At 41.5% G+C, this 27,004-nt stretch overlaps 3 protein-coding genes across 3 annotated transcripts in view; 2 read left to right on the top strand and 1 right to left on the bottom strand.

The window, feature by feature from the left end:
* Positions 1 to 13,053, top strand: part of strc1 (stereocilin 1) — a 35,152-nt gene extending 22,099 nt beyond the window's left edge. The window contains exon 29 of the mRNA XM_085355316.1: positions 12,959 to 13,053. Coding sequence (XP_085211442.1) covers positions 12,959 to 13,053 — 95 coding nt within the window. The remainder of the gene's footprint in view (positions 1 to 12,958) is intronic.
* Positions 13,054 to 15,024: 1,971 nt separating this feature from the next.
* On the top strand, positions 15,025 to 20,163 carry eif3jb (eukaryotic translation initiation factor 3, subunit Jb). Its single transcript, XM_085344084.1, has 8 exons — positions 15,025 to 15,089; positions 15,237 to 15,325; positions 17,505 to 17,562; positions 17,656 to 17,756; positions 17,845 to 17,941; positions 18,447 to 18,617; positions 18,725 to 18,798; positions 18,984 to 20,163. The coding sequence occupies exons 1-8, from the start codon at positions 15,077 to 15,079 to the stop codon at positions 19,110 to 19,112; spliced, it is 732 nt and encodes a 243-aa protein (XP_085200210.1). The 5' UTR covers positions 15,025 to 15,076; the 3' UTR covers positions 19,113 to 20,163.
* A 141-nt stretch (positions 20,164 to 20,304) lies between these two features.
* Positions 20,305 to 26,683, bottom strand: cilp (cartilage intermediate layer protein, nucleotide pyrophosphohydrolase). Its single transcript, XM_085343960.1, has 9 exons — positions 26,586 to 26,683; positions 25,686 to 25,817; positions 24,657 to 24,710; positions 24,238 to 24,507; positions 23,912 to 24,094; positions 23,503 to 23,805; positions 23,276 to 23,384; positions 23,044 to 23,192; positions 20,305 to 22,944 (listed from the first exon to the last, which is right to left on the bottom strand). Exons 2-9 carry the CDS (start codon positions 25,747 to 25,749, stop codon positions 20,582 to 20,584), a joined length of 3,495 nt encoding a protein of 1,164 aa, XP_085200086.1. The 5' UTR covers positions 25,750 to 25,817; positions 26,586 to 26,683; the 3' UTR covers positions 20,305 to 20,581.
* Between the last annotated feature and the right edge of the window lie 321 nt (positions 26,684 to 27,004).

Consider the following 27,004-nt stretch of genomic DNA (forward strand, 5'->3'; position numbering starts at 1 on the left):
ACTGATAACCATTAAACTTGATTTGTCTTCTTTATGCATTAATCGCTTTACCTGATGAAAATATAATCGCCCTTATCAAAACTCTTACCAAAGTTTTATGCTAGTTTAGGTACATCTTGCTATTATCAGGTTGGATCCACTTTTGCCTTCAGAACTGCCTTACTTCTTAATTCCTCTGAGATTTTGCTCCATATTGACATGATAGCATCATACAGTTGCTCCAGATCTGCAGACTGCACAATCTCTTGTTCCACGACATCCCAAAGGTGCTCAACAAGGCTGGACTGGGACAAAAAATCGGCCCGGGCATTTTGACTAGAGACCGGCCCACCAGGATAAAGATTGAAAATGTGACGTCATTCAGGGGTAAAACCGCAAAGGATTCTGGGAACTTGTGGCAAGAGGTACTGGCGCACGCAGGCTTTCAATTGAACTCAGTTACACAGCGATAAAAAGAAACCCAAAAAATGGCAAGAAGCTGTTGTATTATTAACTGCAATAGCCGGTCGCATGACAGCCACGGGAGGCCGACGGGTAAAGAGATCGTTTTTTTTTTTATCGGATTAAGTCGTTGAAGAGAAATTTTTTAAGCCATGTTTCCGAAGTAAGAGCCGACGGATGGTCACTGCGGTAAAGTGAGCCGTCATTTGTGAGCCGCGGTCAAGCCAGCCGCCTCCTATCCGCCGCATAAATTTCCTTGCGCTTTTACACCAGTCTTTACGGTAGCGCCTTTTCGCTTTATATCCTGATTGAAAGCCTAGACTCGCGCACACACGCACGCGCGTGAACAGTCACACGCACGCGCGCACACAAATTACAATGGAACAGCTCAATACAGCCATCGTGACAGTCTGGTTGCATATTCAAAAATTCATTAAAAATCATTCTTAAAAGTTGATGCCAAGCTTTCAACACAATCCTCTTCTCGGACACCTACTTTACCTCTGGGCCAGTTTTTACCCAGATTTACTGTAATATTACTCAGAAATCACAGTAAACTCATATTCAGTGCAATACAGTCAATGCACTACAATTATGTTTATTTCAAAAATTCATTAAAAGTCATCCTGAATAGTTGAGGTCCAACTTTCAACACATCCCTCCTCTAGGACACCTACTGTACCTGTGTGCCAAGTTTCATCCAGATTTACTGTAGAATTCCTCAGAAATTAATGGAGACATTTATTCAATCTAATACAGCCAATGCACTACAAATGTGTCAATTTTCAGAAATTAATTAAAAATCATCCTGAGTAGTTGATGTCCAACTTTCAACACATCCCCCCTCTGGGACACCTACTGTACCTGTGTGCCAAGTTTCAGCCAGATTTACTGTAGAATTCCTCAGAAATAAAAGGGTACTTGTATCCAATGCAGTCAGCCAATACAATTTAATTATGTCAATTTTCAAAAATTCATTAAAAATCATCCTGAGTAGTTGATGTCCAACTTTCAACACATCCCCCCTCTGGGACACCTACTGTACCTGTGTGCCAAGTTTCATCCAGATTTACTGTAGAATTCCTCAGAAATTAATGGAAACATTTATTCAATCTAATACAGTCAGTACAATAGAATTATGTCAATTTTCAAAAATTCATTAAAAATCATCCTGAGTAGTTGATGTCCAACTTTCAACAGATTCCTTCTCTGGGACACCTACTGTACCTGTGTGCCAATTTTCATCCAGATTTACTGTAGAATTCCTCAGAAATTAAAGGAAACTTATATTCAATTCAATACAGTCAATACAATAGAATTATGTCAATTTTCAAAAATTCATTAAAAATCATCCTGAGTAGTTGATGTCCAACTTTCAACACATCCCTCCTCTAGGACACCTACTGTACCTGTGTGCCAAGTTTCATCCAGATTTACTGTAGAATTCCTCAGAAATTAATGGAAACATTTATTCAATCTAATACAGCCAATGCACTACAAATGTGTCAATTTTCAAAAATTCATGAAAAATCATCCTGAGTAGTTGATGTCCAACTTTCAACACATCCCCCCTCTGGGACACCTACTGTACCTGTGTGCCAAGTTTCATCCAGATTTACTGTAGATTTCCTCAGAAATTAATGGAGACATTTATTCAATCTAATACAGCCAATGCACTACAATTGTGTCAATTTTCAAAAATTCATTAAAAATCATCCTGAGTAGTTGATGTCCAACTTTCAACACATCCTCCCTCTGGGACACCTACTGTACCTGTGTGCCAAGTTTCATCCAGATTTACTGTAGAATTCCTCAGAAATTAATGGAGACATTTATTCAATCTAATACAGCCAATGCACTACAAATGTGTCAATTTTCAGAAATTAATTAAAAATCATCCTGAGTAGTTGATGTCCAACTTTCAACACATCCCCCCTCTGGGACACCTACTGTACCTGTGTGCCAAGTTTCAGCCAGATTTACTGTAGAATTCCTCAGAAATAAAAGGGTACTTGTATCCAATGCAGTCAGCCAATACAATTTAATTATGTCAATTTTCAAAAATTCATTAAAAATCATCCTGAGTAGTTGATGTCCAACTTTCAACACATCCCCCCTCTGGGACACCTACTGTACCTGTGTGCCAAGTTTCATCCAGATTTACTGTAGAATTCCTCAGAAATTAATGGAAACATTTATTCAATCTAATACAGCCAATGCACTACAATTGTGTCAATTTTCAAAAATTCCTTAAAAATCATCCTGAGTAGTTGATGTCCAACTTTCAACACATCCCTCCTCTAGGACACCTACTGTACCTGTGTGCCAAGTTTCAGCCAGATTTACTGTAGAATTCCTCAGAAATTAAAGGGTACTTTATTCAATTCAATACAGTCAATACAATAGAATTATGTCAATTTTCAAAAATTCATTAAAAATCATCCTGAGTAGTTGATGTCCAACTTTCAACACATCCCCCCTCTGGGACACCTACTGTACCTGTGTGCCAAGTTTCAGCCAGATTTACTGTAGAATTCCTCAGAAATTAATGGAAACATTTATTCAATCTAATACAGCCAATACACTACAATTGTGTCAATTTTCAAAAATTCATTAAAAATCATCCTGAGTAGTTGATGTCCAACTTTCAACACATTCCTCCTCAGGGACACCTACTGTACCTGTGTGCCAAGTTTCATCCAGATTCACTGTAAAATTCCTCAGAAATTAAAGGACATTTATATGCAATTCAATACAGCCAATACACTACAATTATGGAAATTTCAAAAATTCATTAAAAATCATCCATAATAGTTGAGGTCCAACTTTCAACACTTTCTTACTCTGGGCGTCCTACTGTACCTCTGGGCCAAGTTACATCTCAATTCACTGTAATCTTTATCAAAAATTGAAAGAACAATTATATGTCAATGCTGGATGTGTGTCCTTTCAAAGTGACACTAAATAACAGAACTCAGGCACATCAGGGAATAATCCAAAAGGCGGATTTATTAAACAAAAACAACATACAAAATATCTCTAACCCATACTACATAACCTAAAAAGAAACAAAGGGACACTTAGAAGCACAAGGAAACAATACTGAAAGGGCAAGAGACACAGTCCAAACATAATCCACAACTAAAATGCCAAAAGAACAAGTCATCCCACATAGCAGACGGGTCTTGCCTGGATCTGGTGTCAAGCCGGCACTGCTGGCTGACTTCTGGCATGGTAAGATGGCACTGTTTATGTGATGGCATGCCACATTTGGCCTGATTGGGTGAATGTGACATGTTGTATAGAGCACTTTGAGTAATATGGGTGAGTAAAAAAGTGCTGTATAAGAATCAGTCCATTCACTGTCTGAACAGAGTTTCGTCATGTTACTTTTGCACTATTATGTTCCAGCACATGTTGTTATTACATGGCTTACATGGCTAAGGTACACATTAGGCTGACATCTGGGGCCAGAGCTGAAACTGTTCTGGGCCAGCACAGGGCCAGCAGTGTGTCTGCAACTGGCCTTGTGCTGGCTCATGTGTGGGCCACCTCTGGTAAACCAGATCTGGGCCACCATAGGGCCGTCATTCTTTGCGGTACGCAGGCCATGTGTAAGCACATTGTGTGGGACAGATCCAGGCCATACCAATTTTGCTATGTGGGAGGAATTATGTAAAAATAGAAACATCATAAAAATGAAAATGAACATAAAGTAAAATGTACTGAAAAGAACATCAGTATGGCCATCATTATTTGCTTGGAAAGTCTAAAGTTCCATGGCTTTGAACAGCCAGAGAACGCAATGCCCAGCTTAGAATGACTAAAAGTAACTTCTTTTAACATTCTGTCATTCTGCTTCTATATCAAAAATCCACTAAAAATAGTCATTTGAAAAAAAATATTCGCCACTTTTCATCAGTTTGGGTTCCTCTGTTTATAGCAATTTTTAGAAAAGAACCCAATACCTTTGTCACTATACAGTTGTACAGTGAGATACAGAGCATCTCCTACTCATTGCAAACATGCTGGGAGGGTGGCTCTATTCCACCTTAGTGCAGCTTCTGTACCATACTGTGATGCAGTAAGTTAGTAGGCTCTCAATGGGCGAGTGGTGGAAGGGTGAGCTGTAGTCCACAAAGAGCATTCTGGCGTAGCTCTGCCGCTGTTCTAGGTGACTCAGCACCGAGTGGAGGGTGATGGCATCTTCTGTGAATCTGTTTGCACGGTATGCAAACTGGTGGGTGTCGAATTCTGGGGGGAGGTAATCCTTGGTGTGCTGAAGGACTAGTCTCTCAAAGCATTTCATGATTACCGGTGTGAGGGCCACAGGGCAATAATAGTTCAGGCTGGTGATGGGAGACTTCTTTGGTACTGGGATGATTGTGGCTGATTTTAGACAGGATGGGATGGCTGCTTCATCCAGTGAGAGGTTGAAGATTCTGGTGGAGATGAGGGTGAGCTGGTGGGCACATGGTCTTAGCACTTTACCACTTATTCCGTCTGGACGCCTTCCTGGGGTTCACTGCTAGGAACACTCATCTGACATCGTGCTCCGTTACAGTGAATGGAGCGGTGCAGGAACCAGGTGAGGATGAGGATGGGAGCAGGGCTGAGGCAGATGAATGCTGCTGTTGTGGTGTTTCAAAGCGGGCAAAGAAGCTGTTTATGTCCTCTGCTAGCTGCACACTCAGGTTTTCTGTTTTCACAGTTCTGCCTCTGTGGTTTATGATGTCTATTATTCCATGCCATGTGTTGTTGCTGGACAGGTGGGACCCCTTTTCAGGTCAGCTCGAGCAGACCTGTACAGAGCTCTGTCAACAGACCTACAGGGAGTGCAGAATTATTAGGCAAGTTGTATTTTTGAGGAATAATTTTATTATTGAACAACAACCATGTTCTCAATGAACCCAAAAAACTCATTAATATCAAAGCTGAATGTTTTTGGAAGTAGTTTTTAGTTTGTTTTTAGTTTTAGTTATTTTAGGGGGATATCTGTGTGTGCAGGTGACTATTACTGTGCATAATTATTAGGCAACTTAACAAAAAACAAATATATACCCATTTCAATTATTTATTTTTTACCAGTGAAACCAATATAACATCTCCACTTTCACAAATATACATCTCAGAATCAGAATCAGAATCAGAATCGTGTTTATTGGCCAAGTATATGTGCAGACACATACAGGGAATTTGGTTCTGGTAGATGGTGGCTCTCAAGCACAGCAATGTAAATCTCACACACACACACACACACACACACACACACACACACACACACACACACACACACACACACACACAAGTGTCTATATATACACATTACACATACATACACAAAGCTATGTAAACCAACTATAAATAACGAATCTAAACTTATATACATAAAATACAGAAATGAATGAGGTGGAATGAATACTACAAAATGTACATAAGGTGCAGTTGCAGTCTGGCAGTGGGAGCAGTGTGACAGGTCAACTGTTAAGAAGGGAGATGGCGAGGGGAAAGAAACTGTTCCTGTGTCGGGTGGTCCTGGTCTGCAGGCTTCTGTACCGTCTGCCAGAGGGCAGCAGATCAAAAAGTCTGTGTGCAGGGTGTGAGGGGTCTGCGATGATTTTCCCTGCCCGTTTCCTGGTTCTTGAGAGGTACAGATCCTGGATGGAGGGCAGGGGGGCGCTGATGATCCTTTCTGCTGCCCGTACAGTCCGCTGCAGTCTGCTCCTGTCCTGTTTAGTGGCTGCTCCATACCAGACTGTGATGGAGGAGCACAGGACAGACTCAATGACCGCAGTGTAGAACTGGATCAGCAGCTCCTGTGGAAGACTGTACTTCCCCAGTTGTCTCAGGAAGTACATCCTCTGCTGGGTCTTTTTGAGGATGGAGTTGATGTTGGTCTCCCACTTCAGGTCCTGGGAGATGGTTGTACCCAGGAACTTGAAGATCTTCACAGTCGACACAGGGCTGTCTGATATGGTGAGGGGGAGCAGAGTTGAGGGATGTCTCCTGAAGTCCACTGTCATCTCTACAGTCTTAAGAGTGTTCAGCTCCAGATTGTGCTGACTGCACCAGAGTACCAGCCGCTCAACTTCCTGCCAGTATGCAGACTCATCACCATCTTGAATGAGGCCAATGACAGTGGTGTCATCTGCAAACTTTAGGAGTTTGACAGCAGAGTTATTGGAGGTGCAGTCGTTAGTGTAGAGGGAGAACAGTAGTGGTGAGAGGACACATCCTTGAGGGGCACCAATACTGAGGGACCGGGTTTCAGAGGTGATCTCCCCCAGCCTCACTTGTTGCTTTCTGTCTGTCAGGAAGCTGGTGATCCACTGACAGGTAGCTGTGAGAGCTGGGAGCTGGGAGAGTTTGGAGGAAAGAAGTTCAGGCACAATGGTGTTAAAAGCCGAACTAAAGTCCACAAACAGGACCCTGGCATAAGTTCCCGGGCGGTCAAGGTGTTGCAGGATGTAATGCAGCCCCATGTTCACTGCATCATCCACTGACCTGTTTGCCCGGTAGGCAAACTGCAGAGGGTCCAGCTGGTGGCCTGTAATGTCTTTCAGATGGGCTAACACCAGTCGTTCGAAGGATTTCATGACCACAGACGTCAAGGCGACAGGTCTGTAGTCATCCAGTCCTGTGATGGTGGGTTTCTTGGGAACAGGGATGATGGTGGAGCGTTTGAAGCAGGAGGGAACTTCACACAGCTCCAGGGATCTGTTGAAGATGCGAGTAAAGATGGGAGCCAGCTGTTCAGCACAGGTTTTGAGGCAGGAGGGTGAGACGCCATCTGGTCCGGGGGCTTTCCTGGGCTTCTGTTTCTGGAATAGTCGGCTCACATCCTGAGTGTGTATTCTTAGTTTCAGGGAGGAGGAAAGGGGGGTGAGAGGTGTGGTGGAGGTCGTTGAGTCTGGGATGGAGAGGGTGGTGGTGGTCGTTGAGTCTGGATTGGGGAGGGTGGGGGTGGTCGTTGAGTCTTGATTGGGGAGGGGCAGGGTGAAGGGGGGAGAGGTGGAAGGTGTGTTGGGGGTCAATGTCTGAAGCAATGTCCCTGGGGAGGGGAGGGTGGGGCGTGGGAGTCTGTCCGTCTCAAACCTGCAATAGAAAGTGTTTAACTCGTTGGCCAGGTCTTTGTTTGCTTCAATAGTGGGTGGGGGGCATCTGTAGCTGGTGATTTCCTGCAGGCCCCTCCACACTGATGCAGGGTCGTTGGCTGAGAGCCGTTCTTCCAGCTTCTGGGAGTAGATCCTTTTAGCTGCTTTGATCTCCTTGGTCAGTGTGTTCCTGGCTTGCTTGTACAGGACCCTGTCACCACTTCTGTAGGCGTCCTCCTTGGCCTTGCGAAGATGTTGGAGTTTAGGAGTGAACCATGGTTTATTGTTGTTGTATGTGCAAAAGGTCTTTGTTGGCACACACACCTCTTCACAGAAACTGATGTATGATGTCACAGTGTCCGTGAGCTCATCTAGGTTCTCAGATGCAGCTTCAAAAACAGTCCAATCAGTGGAGTCAAAACAGTCCTGCAGTTCCTGCTTTGCTGCGTTAGTCCACTTTTTCACAGTTTTGACTACAGGCTTGGCACGTTTGAGTTTTTGCCTATAAACTGGAATAAGATGGACCATGCAGTGATCAGAATGTCCCAAAGCTACCCGAGGCACAGAGCGATAGGCATCTTTTAGAGTGGTGTAGCAGTGATCCAGTATGATGTTGTCCCTGGTGGGGCAGTCTATATGCTGTCTGTATTTAGGGAGTTCGTAGTTTAGGTTTGCTCTGTTAAAATCCCCAAGAATAATTGTAAAGGAATCCGGGAATTTCCTCTCCAGGGTAGTAATCTGGTCAGCCAGCTCGCACAGTGCGTTGTTCGCGTTGGCCTGTGGAGGGATGTAAACTCCGACCAGCATGAAGGAAGAAAACTCCCGCGGTGAATAAAAAGGTTTACAGTTGATGAGAAAACTTTCCAAGTGTGGGCTGCAGTGTTTCTGTAACACTGTGACATCAGTACACCAACCTTCATTAATGTAGAAGCAGACTCCACCACCCTTTGTTTTCCCTGAGAGCTCTGTTTCGCGGTCCGCCCGGTGAAGTTGGAAGCCCGGCAGATTTAAGACAGCATCTGGGACTCGCTCACTGAGCCAGGTTTCAGTGAAGCAGAGGGCAGCAGAGCGTGCAAAGTCCTTGTTAGTCCGGTTTAAGAGCAGTAATTCGTCGACTTTGTTTGGAAGAGAGCGGAGATTCGCGAGGTGAATGGAGGGGAGTGCCGTGCGGAATCCTCGCCGACATTCAAAAAAAACAACAACAACAAATCAGTGACCAATATAGCCACCTTTCTTTGCAAGGACACTCAAAAGCCTGCCATCCATGGATTCTGTCAGTGTTTTGATCTGTTCACCATCAACATTGCGTGCAGCAGCAACCACAGCCTCCCAGACACTGTTCAGAGAGGTGTACTGTTTTCCCTCCTTGTAAATCTCACATTTGATGATGGACCACAGGTTCTCAATGGGGTTCAGATCAGGTGAACAAGGAGGCCATGTCATTAGTTTTTCTTCTTTTATACCCTTTCTTGCCAGCCACGCTGTGGAGTACTTGGACGCGTGTGATGGAGCATTGTCCTGCATGAAAATCATGTTTTTCTTGAAGGATGCAGACTTCTTCCTGTACCACTGCTTGAAGAAGGTGTCTTCGAGAAACTGGCAGTAGGACTGGGAGTTGAGCTTGACTCCATCCTCAACCCGAAAAGGCCCCACAAGCTCATCTTTAATGATACCAGCCCAAACCAGTACTCCACCTCCACCTTGCTGGCGTCTGAGTCAGACTGGAGCTATCTGCCCTTTACCAATCCAGCCACGGGCCCATCCATCTGGCCCATCAAGACTCACTCTCATTTCATCAGTCCATAAAACCTTAGAAAAACCAGTCTTGAGATATTTCTTGGCCCAGTCTTGACATTTCAGCTTGTGTGTCTTGTTCAGTGGTGGTCGTCTTTCAGCCTTTCTTGCACTGAACATAAGTTCCCTGCAATTTCTGAAGAATATTACAGTAAATCTGGCTGAAACTTGGCCCAGACGTACAGCAGGTTTCCCGGAGGAGGGATGTGTTGAAAGTTGAACCTCAACTACTCAGGATGATTTTTAATGAATTTCTGAAATTTCCATAATTGTAGTGTATTGGCTGTATTGAATTGCATATAAATGTCCATTAATTTCTGAGTAATTTTACAGTGAATCTGGCTGAAACTTGGCACACAGGTACAGTAGGTGTCCCAGAGGGGGGATGTGTTGAAAGTTGGACATCAACTACTCAGGATGATTTTTAATGAATTTTTGAAAATTGACATAATTATAGTGTATTGGCTGTATTGCATTGAATACAAGTACCCTTTAATTTCTGAGGAATTCTACAGTAAATCTGGCTGAAACCTGGCACACAGGTACAGTAGGTGTCCCAGAGAAGGAATCTGTTGAAAGTTGGACATCAACTACTCAGGATGATTTTTAATGAATTTTTGAAAAATGACATAATTCTATTGTACTGACTGTATTAGATTGAATAAATGTCTCCATTAATTTCTGAGGAATTCTACAGTAAATCTGGATGAAACTTGGCACACAGGTACAGTAGGTGTCCCAGAGGGGGGATGTGTTGAAAGTTGGACATCAACTACTCAGGATGATTTTTAATGAATTTTTGAAAATTGACATAATTATAGTGTATTGGCTGTATTGCATTGAATACAAGTACCCTTTAATTTCTGAGGAATTCTACAGTAAATCTGGATGAAACTTGGCACACAGGTACAGTAGGTGTCCCAGAGAAGGAATCTGTTGAAAGTTGGACATCAACTACTCAGGATGATTTTTAATGAATTTTTGAAAATTGACATAATTATAGTGTATTGGCTGTATTGCATTGAATACAAGTACCCTTTAATTTCTGAGGAATTCTACAGTAAATCTGGGTGAAACCTGGCACACAGGTACAGTAGGTGTCCCAGAGGGGGGATGTGTTGAAAGTTGGACCTCAACTACTCAGGATGATTTTTAATGAATTTCTGACATTTCCATAATTGTATTGACTGTATCGGGCTGCTACATTGTAATTTGTGCGCGCGCGGGTATAGTCTTTCAATCGGCACATAAAGCGAAAAGGCGCTACCGTAAAGACTGGTGTAAAAGCGCAAGGAAATTTATGCGGCGGATAGGAGGCAGCTGGCTTGACCGCGGCTCACAAATGACGGCTCACTTTACCGCGGTGGATGGTCTGGATATACCAAATAATAACGTCTCACAACACTCCAGCTCACATGTTAGTCTGCTCCAAGCATTCCCACAAAGGTCAGAGTTTTGTAGTAGTTAATACGTCATTTTTCTTAACATAATTGGTGATATAGGTTACAAGCAAGTCTGGCGCTGAACAGAAATTGTTGCGCTATGCTCCTTTGTTTATTGTGTTTATTGTGCATAAATAGTGAATTGTCCTGACACAATATTGCGTTTCGCTTCTGTTATTACCATGGTACATTGACAAAAATATATACTTTTATTCACAGGATAAAACAGTTGTTTTGTATCACTAATTGTCCAGTGCGATTACAGCATACAATATTATTGTCACTGCTACATTTCTGTAATGCTAACAGAAATTATTTCCACTACTAATTAATTACCGTTGAGCTCAAAGGTTATGCTAATAAACGGTTAACGAATGTGTATCTATGAGACGATTTGTGAGACTGGTAAACTTACCTTTGTTCGTACGATGGTCTTTCGTTCTACACGGTGCATTTCAAGGTCCTGTACCCATCCGTCGGTAAACTGTACCTGGGCTTGTTGCAGTGACCTGAAGTTACTAAACTTCATGAGTGTATGCACTCATTCCAAGAACCGTATAATTATAAATATGAGCGTGGTGAAAGTTGGGCAGCACGCTAACGTCTTTTGTCCACTCTGTGTGCTCGTAAGGGTCTAACCCTTTCACTCCTTTGATTTTTTCCTCGTATCTTTTCTTTGTCCTTTCGTCGAGTCTGTCTTTGTACGGACCGGCATTGTTCTCCTTTTGTTTTTGTACATTCCTTTTTGTGCGTCAAAGAAAAAACAAGAAGGCATTGGAACCGGAGAATGAACGTTTTGCGGTGCTGCAAATGCTTGCATTTGATGCGGTACTTGGATTGTTTTGCCACGAGTTCCCGGCATGCAATGCGCGAAAATCACGTGATCGCTAAACAAGGGAGAGGGTGCATCCGGCCTCCTCGGCTGTAATTGGTCCAGCCCAGAGTCGATCATGACCAATTGGCCAATCCAACACCTTTCATTATATATACCCTTCCTAAAAAAATCCAAAAAATCGCCAGCGGCCCACCGGGCAAATGCCCGGTATGCCCGATGGCCGGTCCAGCTATGGTGCTCAATTGGATTGAGATCTAGTGTCTGTGGAGGGTTTCTTAGTGCAGTGAGCTCATTGTCATGCTCAAGAAACCAGTTTGAGATGATTTCAGCTTTGTGACATAGTGCATTACACTGTGGTCATAATGGGATGAACATGACACATCAACAACAATACTCAGGTAGGCGTGTGTTGTTAAAACAATGCTTAGCTGGTACTAACCTGCCCAAAGTGTGCTACGGAAATATATCTATCACACCATTACACCACCACCAGCAGCCTGAACTTTGAACACAGTGAACCAACAATCGTTTTTGTGTTTCCATGCTTTTTAAGCCAAATTGTGACCCTCCAATCTGTTTGTCCAATTTTGGATGACCCAGTGTGAAATTTAGCGTCGGTTTTCTGTTCCTAGCTGACAAGAGTTGTTTTCTGCTCCTGTTGCCCATTTTTTCCACACACTTTGAGCCGCTTAGTACCATGTGAGCATCATTTAAACACCACAGTCTGACTGAGTACTGTTGCTCATTACATCCATCCCATTATGACCACAGTGTACAATCTTCTGATGGCAGTTTCCAGTAGGAGGAGTTCACCAGCTCTCAATCCAGTAGAACACCAGTGAGATGTGGTAAAACTGGAGAGTCGCGTTATGGATGTGCAGCTAACAAATCTGCATCAACTGTGTGATGCTATCACGTCAGTATAGACCAAAATCTGTGAGGAATTAAGAATTAAGGCAGTTCTGAAGGCAAAAGGGGACCAAACCAGTACTAGCAAGCTATACCTAATAAAGTGACCTGTGAGTGTATAAATTATTACTGTAATTTGACTCCCATAATCAAGGCTGACAATAGCTGCTGTTGTTTGCTTGCTGGTTTCAGCACTTTGTTCTCATTGTACTTCTAGATGTTTCCAGTGTGCTTTCTTTTCTAACTGAGATTATGAACATTATGCCTTGCTGGATATGCTATGCATGGATACTCTAGGTGTGAAGAGAGTGCCTACAGTGATGTGATTGTCATTTTTCACTGTGATTATTTTTTTTGTTAATGATATTCTAAGTCAGATAATCTGCCTGAACTATATTTTTGCATAGCTCTACATTTGTAATGCTTTTGCTGATTTCCTGTAGGGAGGTCACTGGGGTTGGCGTTGAGCCACAGCCCCCTGTGTCTCTTATTGGGACTGCTGATGCTGCTGACCGTCCTGCTCTGCCCTGACACATGACCTCGTTCACCCCAGCCGAATCAGGAGACCCCCTCATCCACATGATGATTGTCTTTCTGCGCAATGCTGTATTTCTTTGAAATAAACAGCATTTAAAGCTTTCCGTACTCTTTTTACCAACACTGTAATTGATCTTGCATAACTATTACTTTACCATCAACATTTAGCACTGAAAGAACAAAGTTAACAGTTTGAGAGAGTAGGAGCTGTTTGTTTTAATCAGCAAGTCTATCTAATACCCACAGATCCTAGACTATTTATTTATTTTTGTACAAACCTATCTAAACACTGTCCCATATATATCCTTCTCAGGGATGCCATACCTAGAAATAATACTTAAAAATGATAAAGGTTAGAATATAATTGTTGTGCAGTTATTATGAGAGAAATCTGTTGTACAAAGTTATTTATTTTTGGGGAACTATAGGTTTATGTGAGTAATAGTGATAACACTTTCTATATATCTGTCTATTTTGAGTTATCTTGATTACAAAACAATACTTAGTAGGGCCTGATTGTATTAGTATTGATCAACTTTGATCTGTTGTTGCTGTGAGTTTTGTACTGTTGTGCACAATTGGTGGTGTGATTAAAATGAATCTAAATGATCAATAAACTGAACCAATCTACCTCTGATTGACTCTTTTTATTGCTTTATTGCTTGTTAACAGAGCTGAGTCTTACCCACAGTTCTGTTCACCATTCAAAAAGCATTTGACACTAGAGATGACAGATTACTAAAGATAAAACCGGAGATAACGGTATCAACGGGATGGCACATTGGTTAAATAGCTACCACATTGATAGATACCACTGTGTGCAAATAAATAATAACTCCGGTTTCATTGTGAGGTTCAACAAGGAGGGCTCTAAACTGTTTATACCGTAGAAAAAGTTTGGAATAGCTTCTGAATACAGTTGAAATTAGCAATAAATCAGATCAAAACAAAGCTTATCATATTTAGTAACAGACAAATAAGGAATGAAGTCAAAATCATGATCACTGATGATGAAACAGAAAGAGTGTATGAAACTAGATTTTTTGCAATAGGTAATTGGATTATTAATCTTCTTTCAGTTGCTTCATTTAGGGGTCGTACATCACTCTTATTTTTAAAAATGGGTGCTAGTACAATTCTTCTCCATCCCCTAGGCATCCTCTCACACTCTAATCTGGTCCACTGCCCCCTCTCCTGGATGTCTCCTCCACAGTTATGTCATCTGGACCAACTGCCTTTTCACTCTTCATCCTATTTATAGTTTTCCTTGCTTCCTCTTTACTAATCCTCTGCACTTCCTCATTCACTGTCCTCCATCTATCCTCAACTTTCTCTCATTTTCGTCATTCATGAGCTCCTCAAAGTAGCCTTTCCACTTTCTCAGCAAACTTTATTCATTACTACATTTCCATCTCTATCTCAATCACCCTAACCTGCTGCACATCCTTTCCAGCTCAACCTTGCTCCTTCAAAAATATTATTTATTTTAATATATCACTGAGGAATTATTGATCACCATTTCCATTTCAATTCCCATCAATATCATACATCTGAGGCACTGCGCTTTCTCCACAAGAATGATTAAAAACTATTTTTAATGTATATACTTTATTATACTCCCTTATGAGATTCAGTTAAAATTAAGGCTTATTATTAATTATTTTTCTTCGATTAAAATAATATGTAGTGTATCCAAATGTATCCAAAAGAGATTAAGAATAGGTTTTGACTCTTTATGTAAGAATTATGTAAAATGTACTTTTAACACATTTATTTTACAATGCTCGACTTAAAAATGTGTGGAACTTGGCTTCAGCTAGCTTGTAGCGTCTCATGTTTACAATTGAAATAAATAAAGGCGTGATGAGATTAGTTATATCGGGGTCGTTGTGCTGAAAGTGCTCCGTGGACATTAGATAAGGCCGGAGTGCCGCCCAGAAGGTGGGAGCTGTTTCTGAACGTGGCCAACGGGCTGCTGCACTGACTGTACAGCGAGCCTGTCAAACACAAGCAACACAGCCAACATGGCGGACTGGGGTGAGAAACTAAGTTGGGAAGGATGGCTATTTGTACAACATTTACTTGTCGCACTCGGTGTTTTAAGGGCCTAATACACCTCTCATTGTTAACTCCGGGTGTCAGATGTGGACTGACCTAACGACTCTCATGTTGTTGTTTTTACAGACGCTGACAACTTCGAGCCGGAGGAACCGATTAAAAAGGCGGCAGCGCTGGACAAATGGGAAGGCGAGGACGAAGATGAAGATGTTAAGGTACAATATCGTGACGAACACTCGGTACAGTCTGAGCCGCTTTTTAAAATCGGCCACCGGTTGTTTGCGAGCTGTTAGCTGACCGAGAAAGCGATAGGATGTAATGCCACGCTTCGTCGTGGTTTCTCGTCGCCTGTCAGTCCGAACCTCCGAACCCCTGTTAGCTTTATGCTAACTCATGTGGCTCCAACAGGCAGCCTCTGGAAACTCTAGCTCAGCTAACGGTATGCTGGTATTCGAGTTTCAGTCATTCAAACGTATTGTTAACAAACTGAATAATGGCGTGCCAGTTCATACTTATGGGTTTAATCAAATTTTGGACGTTAGTAGTGTTTTCTACTTCTCTTGGTGTCATGAATTTTGATAGCGGTGCTTGAAGCAAATCTCTCACCGGACGGGCCACTTGAGCTAGCTAGTCTGCTAGCTCTCGTGTATTGTTGCGTCTGTAAATAAGCTTTAATGTTGGGTAACCTCAGTATTGAGTGATTTGGTCATGTGTTCCTAATATACAGGTCCATCCCATTATTACACAGATTTAGTTACATTAAACGATTATTGGAGATTAGCATAATTATGTCTACTCTGGCAAACCCACAGCTTGAGTCACGTTGAGTATGAGGCGGCGTTAGCGTGCTAACCAACTTTAGCCCCATTCAGATGAAATCATCCATTGGGTTGATGACTCAACTCAGCCAAGAACTAGGCCTGGAACTTTCCGACTTTACAGCAGGCAGTAGGAAGCCGCTGTTCAGCTGATACCGTAATACAGGTGGCTGCTACACGGTCTCTGTCCAGAAGCCTCAGATAATTGATCCTGTGGAAAGTGCTGGCAGAGGCCTCTTCAGTTCTCCCGTTTTCTGTCGCATATGGCGTCCAGACTGAAGAGCCTGGTGGTTTTATGTCCACTGTAGTACAAAATGGTCATTGTTTAGGAAGAAGGGTTAAGATTTTTGTGGAAATAAGACAATAGCACAAAGTTAATTTTTACTCAAGATAATTACATTTATTCCCAGGCGACTTTCATCCTGCTGCTGCTGTTGTTGTTGTTGTTCATAACCTGCTGGAAATGCAACAGGCCGGTTGTCAAATGTTTATTGTGTAGTAATTCACAGTTTAAAGTATTGGATATTTCAGTTAGAAATTAGTGTCTTCTTGGATAGGATTACATTTATTTGTAGTGACACTTAAGGTGGATCTTAATATAAGACAGCAATCTACAGGATCACAACCCAAGTGATGTCTGAAGAGTCATCACCTATAAATTAATAATTTATAGGGGAACGGGCGGGGAAGAGGGATGGTGATAAGGGGCAAAAACCAACAAAACAAACAGACAAATGCATATATCAATCACCTGGATCACCTGTTGAGAAAGAAAAAAGAGAAAACAAGTAAAGAAAAAGAGAGCAATATAATAAACGACATCATCACAATGATCTATGTGAATATAACAGTAAATACTAAATATTATACATTATTGTGCAGCACGTAAGATCGACAGCGCACAGTGTGCTTTGAGGTAGCAGCCAAAAAGGATAAAATTAATAAATTAACACTGATGTCATAACTCGTAACTCATTGTCAGGAATTACAGAATCTTAAGCTTTAATGTTGTTATATTTTTTTGATTCTTAACCACTGTTTAATATATACAAGTTCTGCATTATCACACAGTATTAAGCACTCACTGTGTGCATGTGGTACTTTAAGTTGACTGTAGACTGTACTATTTTTATTCTTTATCCTGGTACTGTAACACAGTTATTACCCTTGTTGGATCAGTAACATTGATCGATCCAGCTTATATACATCTGCACCAGTGTAATCAGGACTAGAATAATTTGAACAAGAGGTAGAACAAAAGTTATTCATCTTCAGAAAATGAAGTGGCAGCTGTTGCATGTCGATAACTGATCATTTTAGTTTTAAAAAGTTTAGATTTTTTGTTATTTTAAAATAAAAATTCTGACTGATTGCAGCCTTTGAACTAACTTACATTCGTAAAGTTGTCTAACTCTGTAGGTGTTAAGATGTTGCTCAGAAAAAAATTGTTATTGTTTGTTTTTTTGTTTTGTTTATTTTTGGTTATATTGTACATCTTTGGCTATATATTTATAACTTCTAGCATAGATATTAATAAAAAGGCAACAATTACACACATTACGTTCTGTGTTCACAGGACAACTGGGACGATGATGAAGAAGATGAAGAGAAAAAAACAGATGTGAAGAAACCAGGTTTGTACTCCAGTACCGCTTGCCTTTCACTAATGGATTATACTTGATTACTGAATGATTTTATGTTTCTTATGTCATTATTTTAATTTGCAGAACCAAAGGTTTCTGAAAAGAAAAAGCTTAGTGAAAAGATAAAAGAGAAAGAAAACCGGATGATGAAGAAGAAACAACAGGAGGCAGTGGAACAGCAAGAAGTAAGTCCCACTTTCTCATCTGTAAACCTTCTGACTCTATGCTCGTTTATCTCTAATAATATCTTAACTCTTACATTTTTATTTACAGGAAGACGAGCTCACTCCTGAAGAACAGCTGGCAGAAAAATTAAGAGTGAAGAAATTACAGGAAGACGCAGACTTGGAGCTAGCAAAAGATGCTTTTGGTAAGACCGGATCAGGTGTAGAAACTTTTTTTTTATCAAGAATATGAGGTCTTCCACAAAATCAGGTTGTATAACTGATGCAATACATTTAGTTTGCAATACATTAGTCGCTGTTGCTTGTAGTTAACATTTAACTAAGACTTAAAAGGCTTAAATACTTGTTTGGGTTTTACATTTTACACAGATGTCCCAGTAATCCTGCTGTAGATGCCACATACTATACCTCACCTCCAAAGGAACAATGCACCATTCTATTATCTGTAAAATGTTTAGAGTGGACTCTAAAAGCTGAAGCTTTAAGTAAGATCTTTACACATGCTTTGGGAAAGCTGTGATTTGAGGAAAATATTTGTGTTTTGTGGTCCTGATGCTGTAGACTCTGTGTTTTTTAAACTGCCGCATGTCTAACAAAAGTATATACTACAGATATGGGATTTTTGAGACCTGATATTGTTCATCTTGTTGTGATTAATGTATGTAATGGTGACCTTTAAATATTTTTCAGGTGTTGGCAGCACTTCAAACAGTGTCACTGGAATTGATGCCATGTGTCCATCTTCCAAAGAAGACTTCACAGAGTTTGAAAAAATGCTAAAAGAAAAGATAACCCAGTTTGAAAAATCTGTGCATTATTCAAGTTTCTTGGAGTCATTGTTTCGGGAACTTTGTATTTCATGTAAGTCTTTTTTTCCTGCTTTTACTGAACATTTTTTATTACACTTGTCTTAAATTAAAAATGCACTGGGCTTGTCCAATAACTACTTATTTTTCTTCCTCTTACAGTGGAAGTAGATGACTTGAAGAAAATCAGTAATTCCCTGTCAGTCCTACTTAGTGAAAAACAGAAACAAGAAAAAGTAAGTGACTGCATGCTTGCATTTATTAAGTTAATTAAGTTTCTATTCAGCAGGGGGTGCTACTCACCCAATACTTACTCGATGTCCAATCATAAAAAGTAAACTCTGGCAAAAGTTTGTAGTTATATAGTCGTTTTCAAATATATATGTATTTAGTTTAAGTCGCTTTTATTTGCCTTCTACAGCAAAACAAAGGAAAAAAGAAGAAGAAGGGGATCATAGCTGGAGGTGGTTTGAAAGCACAGCTCAAAGATGACCTTGACTATGCAGCGTTTGATGGAGGCTACGCCCAAGACTATGAGGACTTCATGTGACACTGGCTTCATCACTACTGCCCTTTCCCCTTCTCCCGACTGTCAGAAATGCAGCTGTACCTTCTCATGCTGTCCAGTGCCATCCTGGAAAATCTGAACTGTGTCTTGCCCCCTTCATTTTGCTTCAGTGACCAGAGGGACTATACCAGGGAGCATCCAGTCTCGCCACTCACGGTTTTTTTTTTTCTTCTTCTTCTTTTCTCCTTCCATGCAAATGGAATTGCCTTTTCTCTCTCATTCAGCCTCAACTCACAAACAAATCACGCGGAATCTGTTGCTCGACCCAGCTACAACGGAGAATACTACCATAACTGCTGTTATCTGAGTTTTGCAGGGCTTGTTTTTTGTTTTGTTTTTTTTTGTTTCTTTTTAAATTAAATGTTGCTCCTGTCAAAATGTCAGATACAGTATTGCAGTTATAAGTCTAGTGACATAGAAACACATGGTTCTATGCAAATCCTTTAAACAGAATGTCATGTATATATTATAGGTCTCACTTACCTGTGGATGATTTTCTTACAGGCAAGTGTATATAGTATCTATAACTTCAGTTGCCAAATGCAGACAATTATTCAGTCCATTATTCATCTTTATTTCTGGAAAGGTTGCATTGTGGGAGACTGACGCAATATGAACGTAGTAGTTGTAAGCTTGCAGAGAGCACACAACATTCACTGTAAGATAAAAGGGATAGAGAAGTATAATAAATGTGACTTTAAAACCTCACAGCCATTCTCTTGATATCTCTGGAATATCCTTGAAAATATGGAGCAAACAGTACTTAGTTTTTTTTTTTTTTTTGTTTGTTTGTTTGTTTTGTTTTTTGTGCATGACAGAAAATTACTAATTGATTTCTACTAATGCAAAAAAAGTATGGATCAGGCAAGTGGATTAACTTGCTACAACTGGTCTCCTAATTGTTGCTTCTGCAGGCTTGTATCAAGTGTGATGAGGAGCGGGGGCTTATGGGCTTCACCCCACCATGTCTTCATATGGGCTACAGTTGGCTGAAAGGAGAGTTTTTCTCCTGTCTTTTTTTTTTTTTTTTTTCTTTTTCTTTTTAAGCAGTTGACCAGTTTAAATGTTACATGGATAATTGGATACATACAATGTGGAAGATACAGCATCTGCAGTGTTTTATAAGCATCTAATTTAATAAATCACTGGTCAAAAAAATATTGTTTTTGTCCTTGTTTATAGTACAGTTGGAAAGATGATAATACTTGTGTAATAAATACTCTATTTACATTTTCAAGTAAATATTTGCCACAGTAATGTAAAGTGAGAGGAAGAAACATTACATATTCCTTGAGATGAAGATGCAAGAAATTAGCATAACAGTTTAGTTACTCTTCAAGTGGGGGTGGGGGATATTTATGGATGTATAAACAAAAACATGTTAACACCATCTGGTTTCATTTTAGCAAGTCATCGTCTGGTCTTCATGATGTTCCTAGGTCTCCTCTTGTCTAGTTTCTGGCTTTTGTACGTTTTCCCTCAGGGTTTCTGGTGCTACGTCTACGACTGCTGCGTGGTGCGTTTGCCCTCTGCCGGCGCCGGTTCTGCCTGCTTTCCCCTCTCACGATGTTTGTTCCTACTGTCTGACCTTGAGAGCGCTGCATTGTTTGAAAGACGTTCTGGCGTGTAACCTCACGGTCTCCGCAGGTAAACGTTAGCGCTATGCCCTCATTGGTTTTCATGACCCGAGATGTGCCGTCAGAAGTACCGTCAAAGCAGCGGCCAAGTGCAATTTCTTTGGCTGTGCGGGGATCCTGGTCTGTCACCGTATAAATTCCGTAGTTATGGCCCAGAGGGTCAAGAGGCGCCAGCATGGTGAACTCATTGGTGTCATTGTTGACAGCTAGGGGCAGGTGGTTGACTAAATACTCCTGAAGCATTGAGTTGACATGATCTCTCTTGCAGCTTCCTTGTGGGATCACCTTCACCAGTGTACGATCTACACGTTCCTGATCGTACAGCATCCCACTGCACTTGAATTCCAGACACACTGCTGAAACAGATGTCTGGTCCATGTCGCGAATGCTGCGAGTGTCTCGAAGGCCGTACAACTGGCCTACGGTCTTGGGATGGGTACCGCCCATGTTGTGGGACCGCACATTGATCTCATGCGGGCTGTTGATTTTGACCTTGATGTAGCAGGCCCGGTATTCCATAGGCTTGGGCCACCAACTTAGGTAATCCTCCGTCCAGCTCATGGGGTCATCTTCATTAAAGGGCACTGTGTTGTAATCGTAGCGATCTCCTTCGACTCTTGAGAACCGGAAGTGTGCTGCACTAAATGGGGCCTCCTCACATTCTTTCAAGTTCTCAAATGGGTACACTGGTCCGTTACCTTCCTCGGCTGTGTTGGGGCTTGGTTTTGCTACATTGATGCTGAATGCTGTCTTCTTCACTCTGGGGTCCTCGTGGTCAGATCGCATGTAGTTTAGTTTACCAAGGTAAGGCTGAGGCACTCCAATGAGGTTGGGATTGAATTTGGGAGCAGACGGGACAGCCTCCAGTTCCTCTCCACCGAGGTTGGCCATGATATAGGCGGTATAGGCGTCAGCTTTCTGTTCATCGCAGAAAGCAGGAAGACAAGCTCCATTGGGACCAGTGACCACACTATCAAATCGGCCCCAGGCACGGGGATTGGTGGAGTAGCCAGCTTTGGGCTCCATATTTATGAGACTGATCACAACTCCTTCCACCTGCTCGCTGGGCATGAACCGTTCACTGCGGAAAGCCCGAACTTTCACATAACACCTACGGTTCTCTGGGACATCCAAGTTAAACAGTCGCCTTTCTCTGATCTCCATGTTACCAATCAAAAATGTTCTCTCCTCCCTTTTGCCTCTTTTCTTCTTCTCCACCTGCAGACTCCCCTCCTCCTCCCACAGACCAGTTTCAGGGTTCAGTGACCACAGCTTCATGGTGTTGAGGTGCTCTGACATCTGAACCTGAGCAGAGTCCAGTGAAACTTTTACTTCACCTGCATTCAGTGGCTCGTTGTTTTCTTCACCTCTAAAGTCAACTGAAAACATGCCATAGGTCCTCAGTGGCATGGTATCACCTTCATCTCCGATAAAATTTAGATCACTTTGAGCTGCGGCAGCTGTGGAGATGTCTCTGGGGTCGAGAAATGTTACACTAGCACTGACGTTACCCGTGAAGACTTCGCCATTTTCCTTGTAGAAGGAATAGGGAGGAATCTGGATTTGAACCATTGGCTCCTGGCTCTCTACCTCCCCAAGCTCAAGAGTATTGGTTTCTGTGGAGCTGATTGTCACAGGGGCTTTTTTTCTGAGAAGTTTTATCTCATGGTAAACAGCCCCACCTTTGGTGTTAAATGGAAGCACTTTTGTGGTGTTGACAAATTTCTGCATGTTGTCCATGAAGGTTAATACTAGCCTCTCTGTATCTTGGGGGATTTGGATAGAGAAGGTTCCTTTGTAGCCTGTACGACTAATTCTGACTCCATTCATAAAAATATGACCAAACCGCATTGGTTCTCCATTGTCTGCAGCAATGGCCCTACCATGCACAATGGCCTTAGTGTCCACACATTTCTGGCAGCCACACTTGGTCACCACCATGGTGGGCAGTTGGTAGCCCTGACATGTTAGCTGTCTTTCCTCCATTTTTGCCACACCGCAGCAATAAGCCACTTTGTCTTTGCACCTGATACCATTGTCGAGCTGTTCAGCACATCTACTTGGGGGACACTTGCCCACATCGTAGTAGAATGAGTTGGTACTGTTTTGGAAGCAGTCGTGTGGAAGGCGGATGAGGTGGGATTCAGGTTTAGGGTTGCATGAATGCTCATCTCTGCCTGTGTTTAGATGAAGAAATTAAAATGATTTAGTTTGCGTATACTAAAATTCTCACTTCTGTGTATTCAGCACGTGTTTTCACTTAATTAATACTGCACCTAAGATCCTGAGAGTAGCTGTTTTAGTCTTAATGGCTCCAGTTGGACCACTTGCTCTGCAGTAGTATTCTCCAGACTGCTCTGGATGCAGATCTCTTATGACCAAGGTGCTTTCTGACTCCTTCTCCATGAGAGTGTTATTGTGAAACCTGTTGGTTGACAAAACAAATGAAATAATTCAATAGGAGTTCAACATGTCTACTATCTAAAATTCCAATATAATTAGTCCTACCATTGGTATGCATCCGGCTGTGGCGTTCCTGCAACTTTGCAGCAGAAGGCAGCACTTTGTCCTGCCCTCCTGACCTTGCTTTCAGGATTGCTCAACACATGAAGTTTCTCTAAAAAACAGAAATAAAATATTACCTCTACATGTTAAACAGATTGTACTTTAGTAAATATGCAGGTCAGAATTATTCTTTCATATTTGGATCCACAAGTAATTCTATAGACATCTACCGGCTCTTTTTAGCTGGACGCTGAGGACAGAGGTACGCTCACTGCTCTTGGGCACAACAACATCAAGGGGGGCATGGCCCTTGAGCCTGACAGTCAGGGTTGTGTTGCCATCAGGGCAGATATTGGGTATGCGGAAATGTCCATTGTGGTCTGTAAGGGTAAGGAATTTGCCAGAGCGAAGGATGGCGGCCCCTTTGGCGACGAGACCACCAGCGCTGCGTACAGAACCCAACATTGTGTGTTCTTCACACATGCATTCACAGTCAGAGTTTGCTTGCCCCATCACACACTGCAGGGAACAAGCTAAGGAGTAACATAAAAACAAGAAAAAGTTTATTAGTAACAAATTTGTAATTGCATATATGTGCTATGTTATTATCTGTGTAGCCTAATTAAGCCTTTTTTTCACCTGTCTTTGGGCACTCAGGTCCATTACATGCTTTCCCATCTAATTTTGGCCCACTGCACAGCAGCGAGTCAGATTGACAATTTCGATGGCGAAGTTGCACCCCCACTTGGCCACAGAGGGCAGGACATGGGCTCCAGTCTGACCATGGTCCCCAGGTTCCCTGAATGTTAATACTGTTATGTGCTGGGGGAAAGAAAAAAAAAATAGAAGTACTCTGAAAAGTAATTTTACTTAGATTATGAAAAAAAAAACTTTAACAAACAAAAAAAAAATAGATCTTTTTTACTGCACAGAGGCAAACAGAAAAAAAATGTTCATGGCCAAACCTTTTGGACATAGGAAACGGACTGCATAGTTGGAGCAGTTGAGCTGGGGACCTTGCTCTTCATTCAGGCACCAGAAGCCCACAGTCGGGTCTGCATGGACCGTCTCCCCAGTTTCACGCGCGGGGATCCATTCAGTGGTTCTGGCTTCGATTGCCTTTGGAGTTTCGCATACACGGGTACGGTAATAGAAACGAATGGCATCCAGCTGTTCATAATCTCCACGGCCTCCAGGATGATCAACATTGAACCATGTCGACCACTGATAGTTATCTATGTGCAAAGAGAGTGCGGAAATAAATATGGTCCTAATAGCACCTCATTGTTACAGTGTTCAACATATCTCATAAAACTTAAGACGATAGAAAGAACACTTTATATCAGTCAGAAAATTTATTGGATTTTTAAGAAACAAAAGTTACCTTCTGTTTGGTAGACAGCAGAACTAGACTCTTTGCCACTTTGTCTCCATGATCCTGCAAAGGACATATCACAAACATTTGATTAGCTCATGTCACGTTTGTCATGGCGATGTAATGTTCCATATTGACAGAAGATGGCGCTAAACATATTTGAAAAACTTGAGCTTTTATGCATTAAATCTAGCTTTACAGACATAGAGTTACATCTATGTCAGTTTTTGAGAGCAGGGCTCAGTAGTGTCAATTTGCCTTTATACATGTAATGTTTCATTTCCACTTAAGTGGAAAACTGAAGTTTAAGTTAAAACTTAATTATTAACTGAATTAAAATGTATTTAAAAAATTTAAAACTTTATTAAACAGCCCATAAGAATGGGAAAGAAAGATTATTTAAGTGAGTTTGAGTGTGGATGTTGGTGCCAGAGTAAGAGACCATGCAGTGATTTTTACTGCGGAATCAGTTTTGCGTTTAGTACAGTGCCTGTTGAAATACTAAACATCACAGACATTTGAGCAGTGGTTTTGGCCAGAGATTTCTCCACATTCTGTCAATGTTCTTACAGACTCCAGATGAAACACCCAAATTCTTTGTAATTTTATGTTGAGAAACGTTATTCTGAACATGCAGTCTTTCACAGAGTTGTCAAGCCTTCCGGCCCCCCATCTTTAGTTGTGAAAGACTCTGCCTCTAGTTTTTTTTTTTTTTTTTAGTACCCAATCACTGACCAGTTGCAGTTTAAACTACACACCACATGTTTTTAGCATTACTGAACTTGGCAGTCACATCCTTTTAACAAGCATTTCGCTTTCATCAATGTTTTTTTCCCGCACAAAACTTTGAAAAACATTTACGATTTGATACATTGTCATCAATCATGCTAATCAAATGGTTTGCAAATCACTGCACTCTATACTCTTTACACGGCATTACGATGCGCGAATGCGTGCTGGCTGTGATGCTTTGTAACTTTTCTTTAATCATCTTTTTACTCAAATGATGACAAAAGGAGCTTTTTGTGAGAGACCCACCTTGAGCTGTAACAACAGTGGCTGCAGTGATTCCCAAGAAAATGAACAGACACCTCAGCGACATTTTCACACTCTTCTGCCACGTTTGACACTTGAACTTTCACCCCTGGTATGTGTGCTTCTCACAAGGAACTTCAGTGGAGAAAAAAGTGTTTCATGTTAGCAGCGTTTGATAAAACCATCCAAATTTTAAAATATGTATTGACACTCAAACTGACTTATTGCATTAGCTGCCAAAAGTAATAAAATAATAGTTCATGTTTAGATTGAAAATTTGTCCTTAAGTATATTCACTATTATACATTTGATCTTTTTAGCTTTTGGGATGAAACACCCCCCCCCCCAAACATGGCTGGACAGAGCCCCCCTTCCCCCTCAGATTACACATCTGTGTTAGTCATCAGTATTTGTCAGGGGAACACTCAAACATTTGTGCATCCACTGTTGAAACACTGGCCTCACCGTCCAAATCTCCACACAGAAGGTTCAGATTAGCACACTTTAAAAATTGTACACTGCAGACTAATTTGTCACCTTTGCTTGTAAGATGAAAGAACAGAGAAAGTGTTAATGAAACAACACGTTAGTTAGGCTTGAGATGGATGGGTTGAAGGAAATGAAGAAAAAAAGACTAATAGTAAAACTCGTATCAGCAAGACTAACCCGGAATAAGGCTACAGGTAAGACACCTGATTCCAGTCACAAATGGCACTAGTTAAATTCCAAGCTCTGGAATTTGAATAAACCCTCCACTTTCTGTAACATAATCAACCAACATCGGCCATAAGTACAGCTGCTCACTTTGATGTAGTGTTGCCACATCTCTGTGTAGTCTCAGCAGTTAGTAACAGACTTGTGACACATGAATTTGTGTAGCCCAGTAAACTGATTTTTACTTACCTTTCTCTGTTCTGAGCTTAGTTTTTGTTTCTCTCTTAGAATGTCCTTCTTTTCTCTCCCGTTATACTTCTGTTTCACATTTCTTTCCTCCTCTTCAGTTCTTCCCTCCTCTGGTTCAACACACTCCTTCATGTCTCCTTTATACCTCTTCCCTCTTTGCCTCAGCCAACACCCCCTCCCCTCCCTCTGTGGCAGCGTGCCACAGTATCTTTGCACTAATATCTTTATAATTCATCACATTTCTTATAAAAGCCATGACGCACAACAGCTATTATATAGTCTTACATATATAAGATGGGAAATTCAGAGGTTCTGACCAACACATGCTGGTGTTAATAAAATCGATCCCCGTGCCCAAGATCAGTGCTGTCAGGGTCAATCTGGGCATTTGTCCTCTGCTCTGCTCTCAGTCTGCATGC

The sequence above is a fragment of the Diplotaxodon limnothrissa genome, linkage group LG1 (assembly GCF_057381915.1).
Source record: "Diplotaxodon limnothrissa isolate DT_005_m linkage group LG1, D_limnothrissa_male_GT1.1, whole genome shotgun sequence".
Lineage (NCBI taxonomy): Eukaryota > Metazoa > Chordata > Actinopteri > Cichliformes > Cichlidae > Diplotaxodon > Diplotaxodon limnothrissa.

Excerpts from the sequence above, each read along its gene's own strand:
- cilp (XM_085343960.1), bottom strand. The coding sequence starts at position 25,749 with ATGTCGCTGAGGTGTCTGTTCATTTTCTTGGGAATCACTGCAGCCACT. Across the intron at positions 24,095-24,237 it reads CCGTTTCCTATGTCCAAAAG|CACATAACAGTATTAACATT; the intron begins GTTTGGCCATGA and ends TCTTTCCCCCAG. Across the intron at positions 23,385-23,502 it reads CGTCCAGCTAAAAAGAGCCG|AGAAACTTCATGTGTTGAGC; the intron begins GTAGATGTCTAT and ends TCTGTTTTTTAG.
- eif3jb (XM_085344084.1), top strand. Across the intron at positions 17,563-17,655 it reads AACAGATGTGAAGAAACCAG|AACCAAAGGTTTCTGAAAAG; the intron begins GTTTGTACTCCA and ends TTTAATTTGCAG. Across the intron at positions 18,618-18,724 it reads TCGGGAACTTTGTATTTCAT|TGGAAGTAGATGACTTGAAG; the intron begins GTAAGTCTTTTT and ends TTCCTCTTACAG.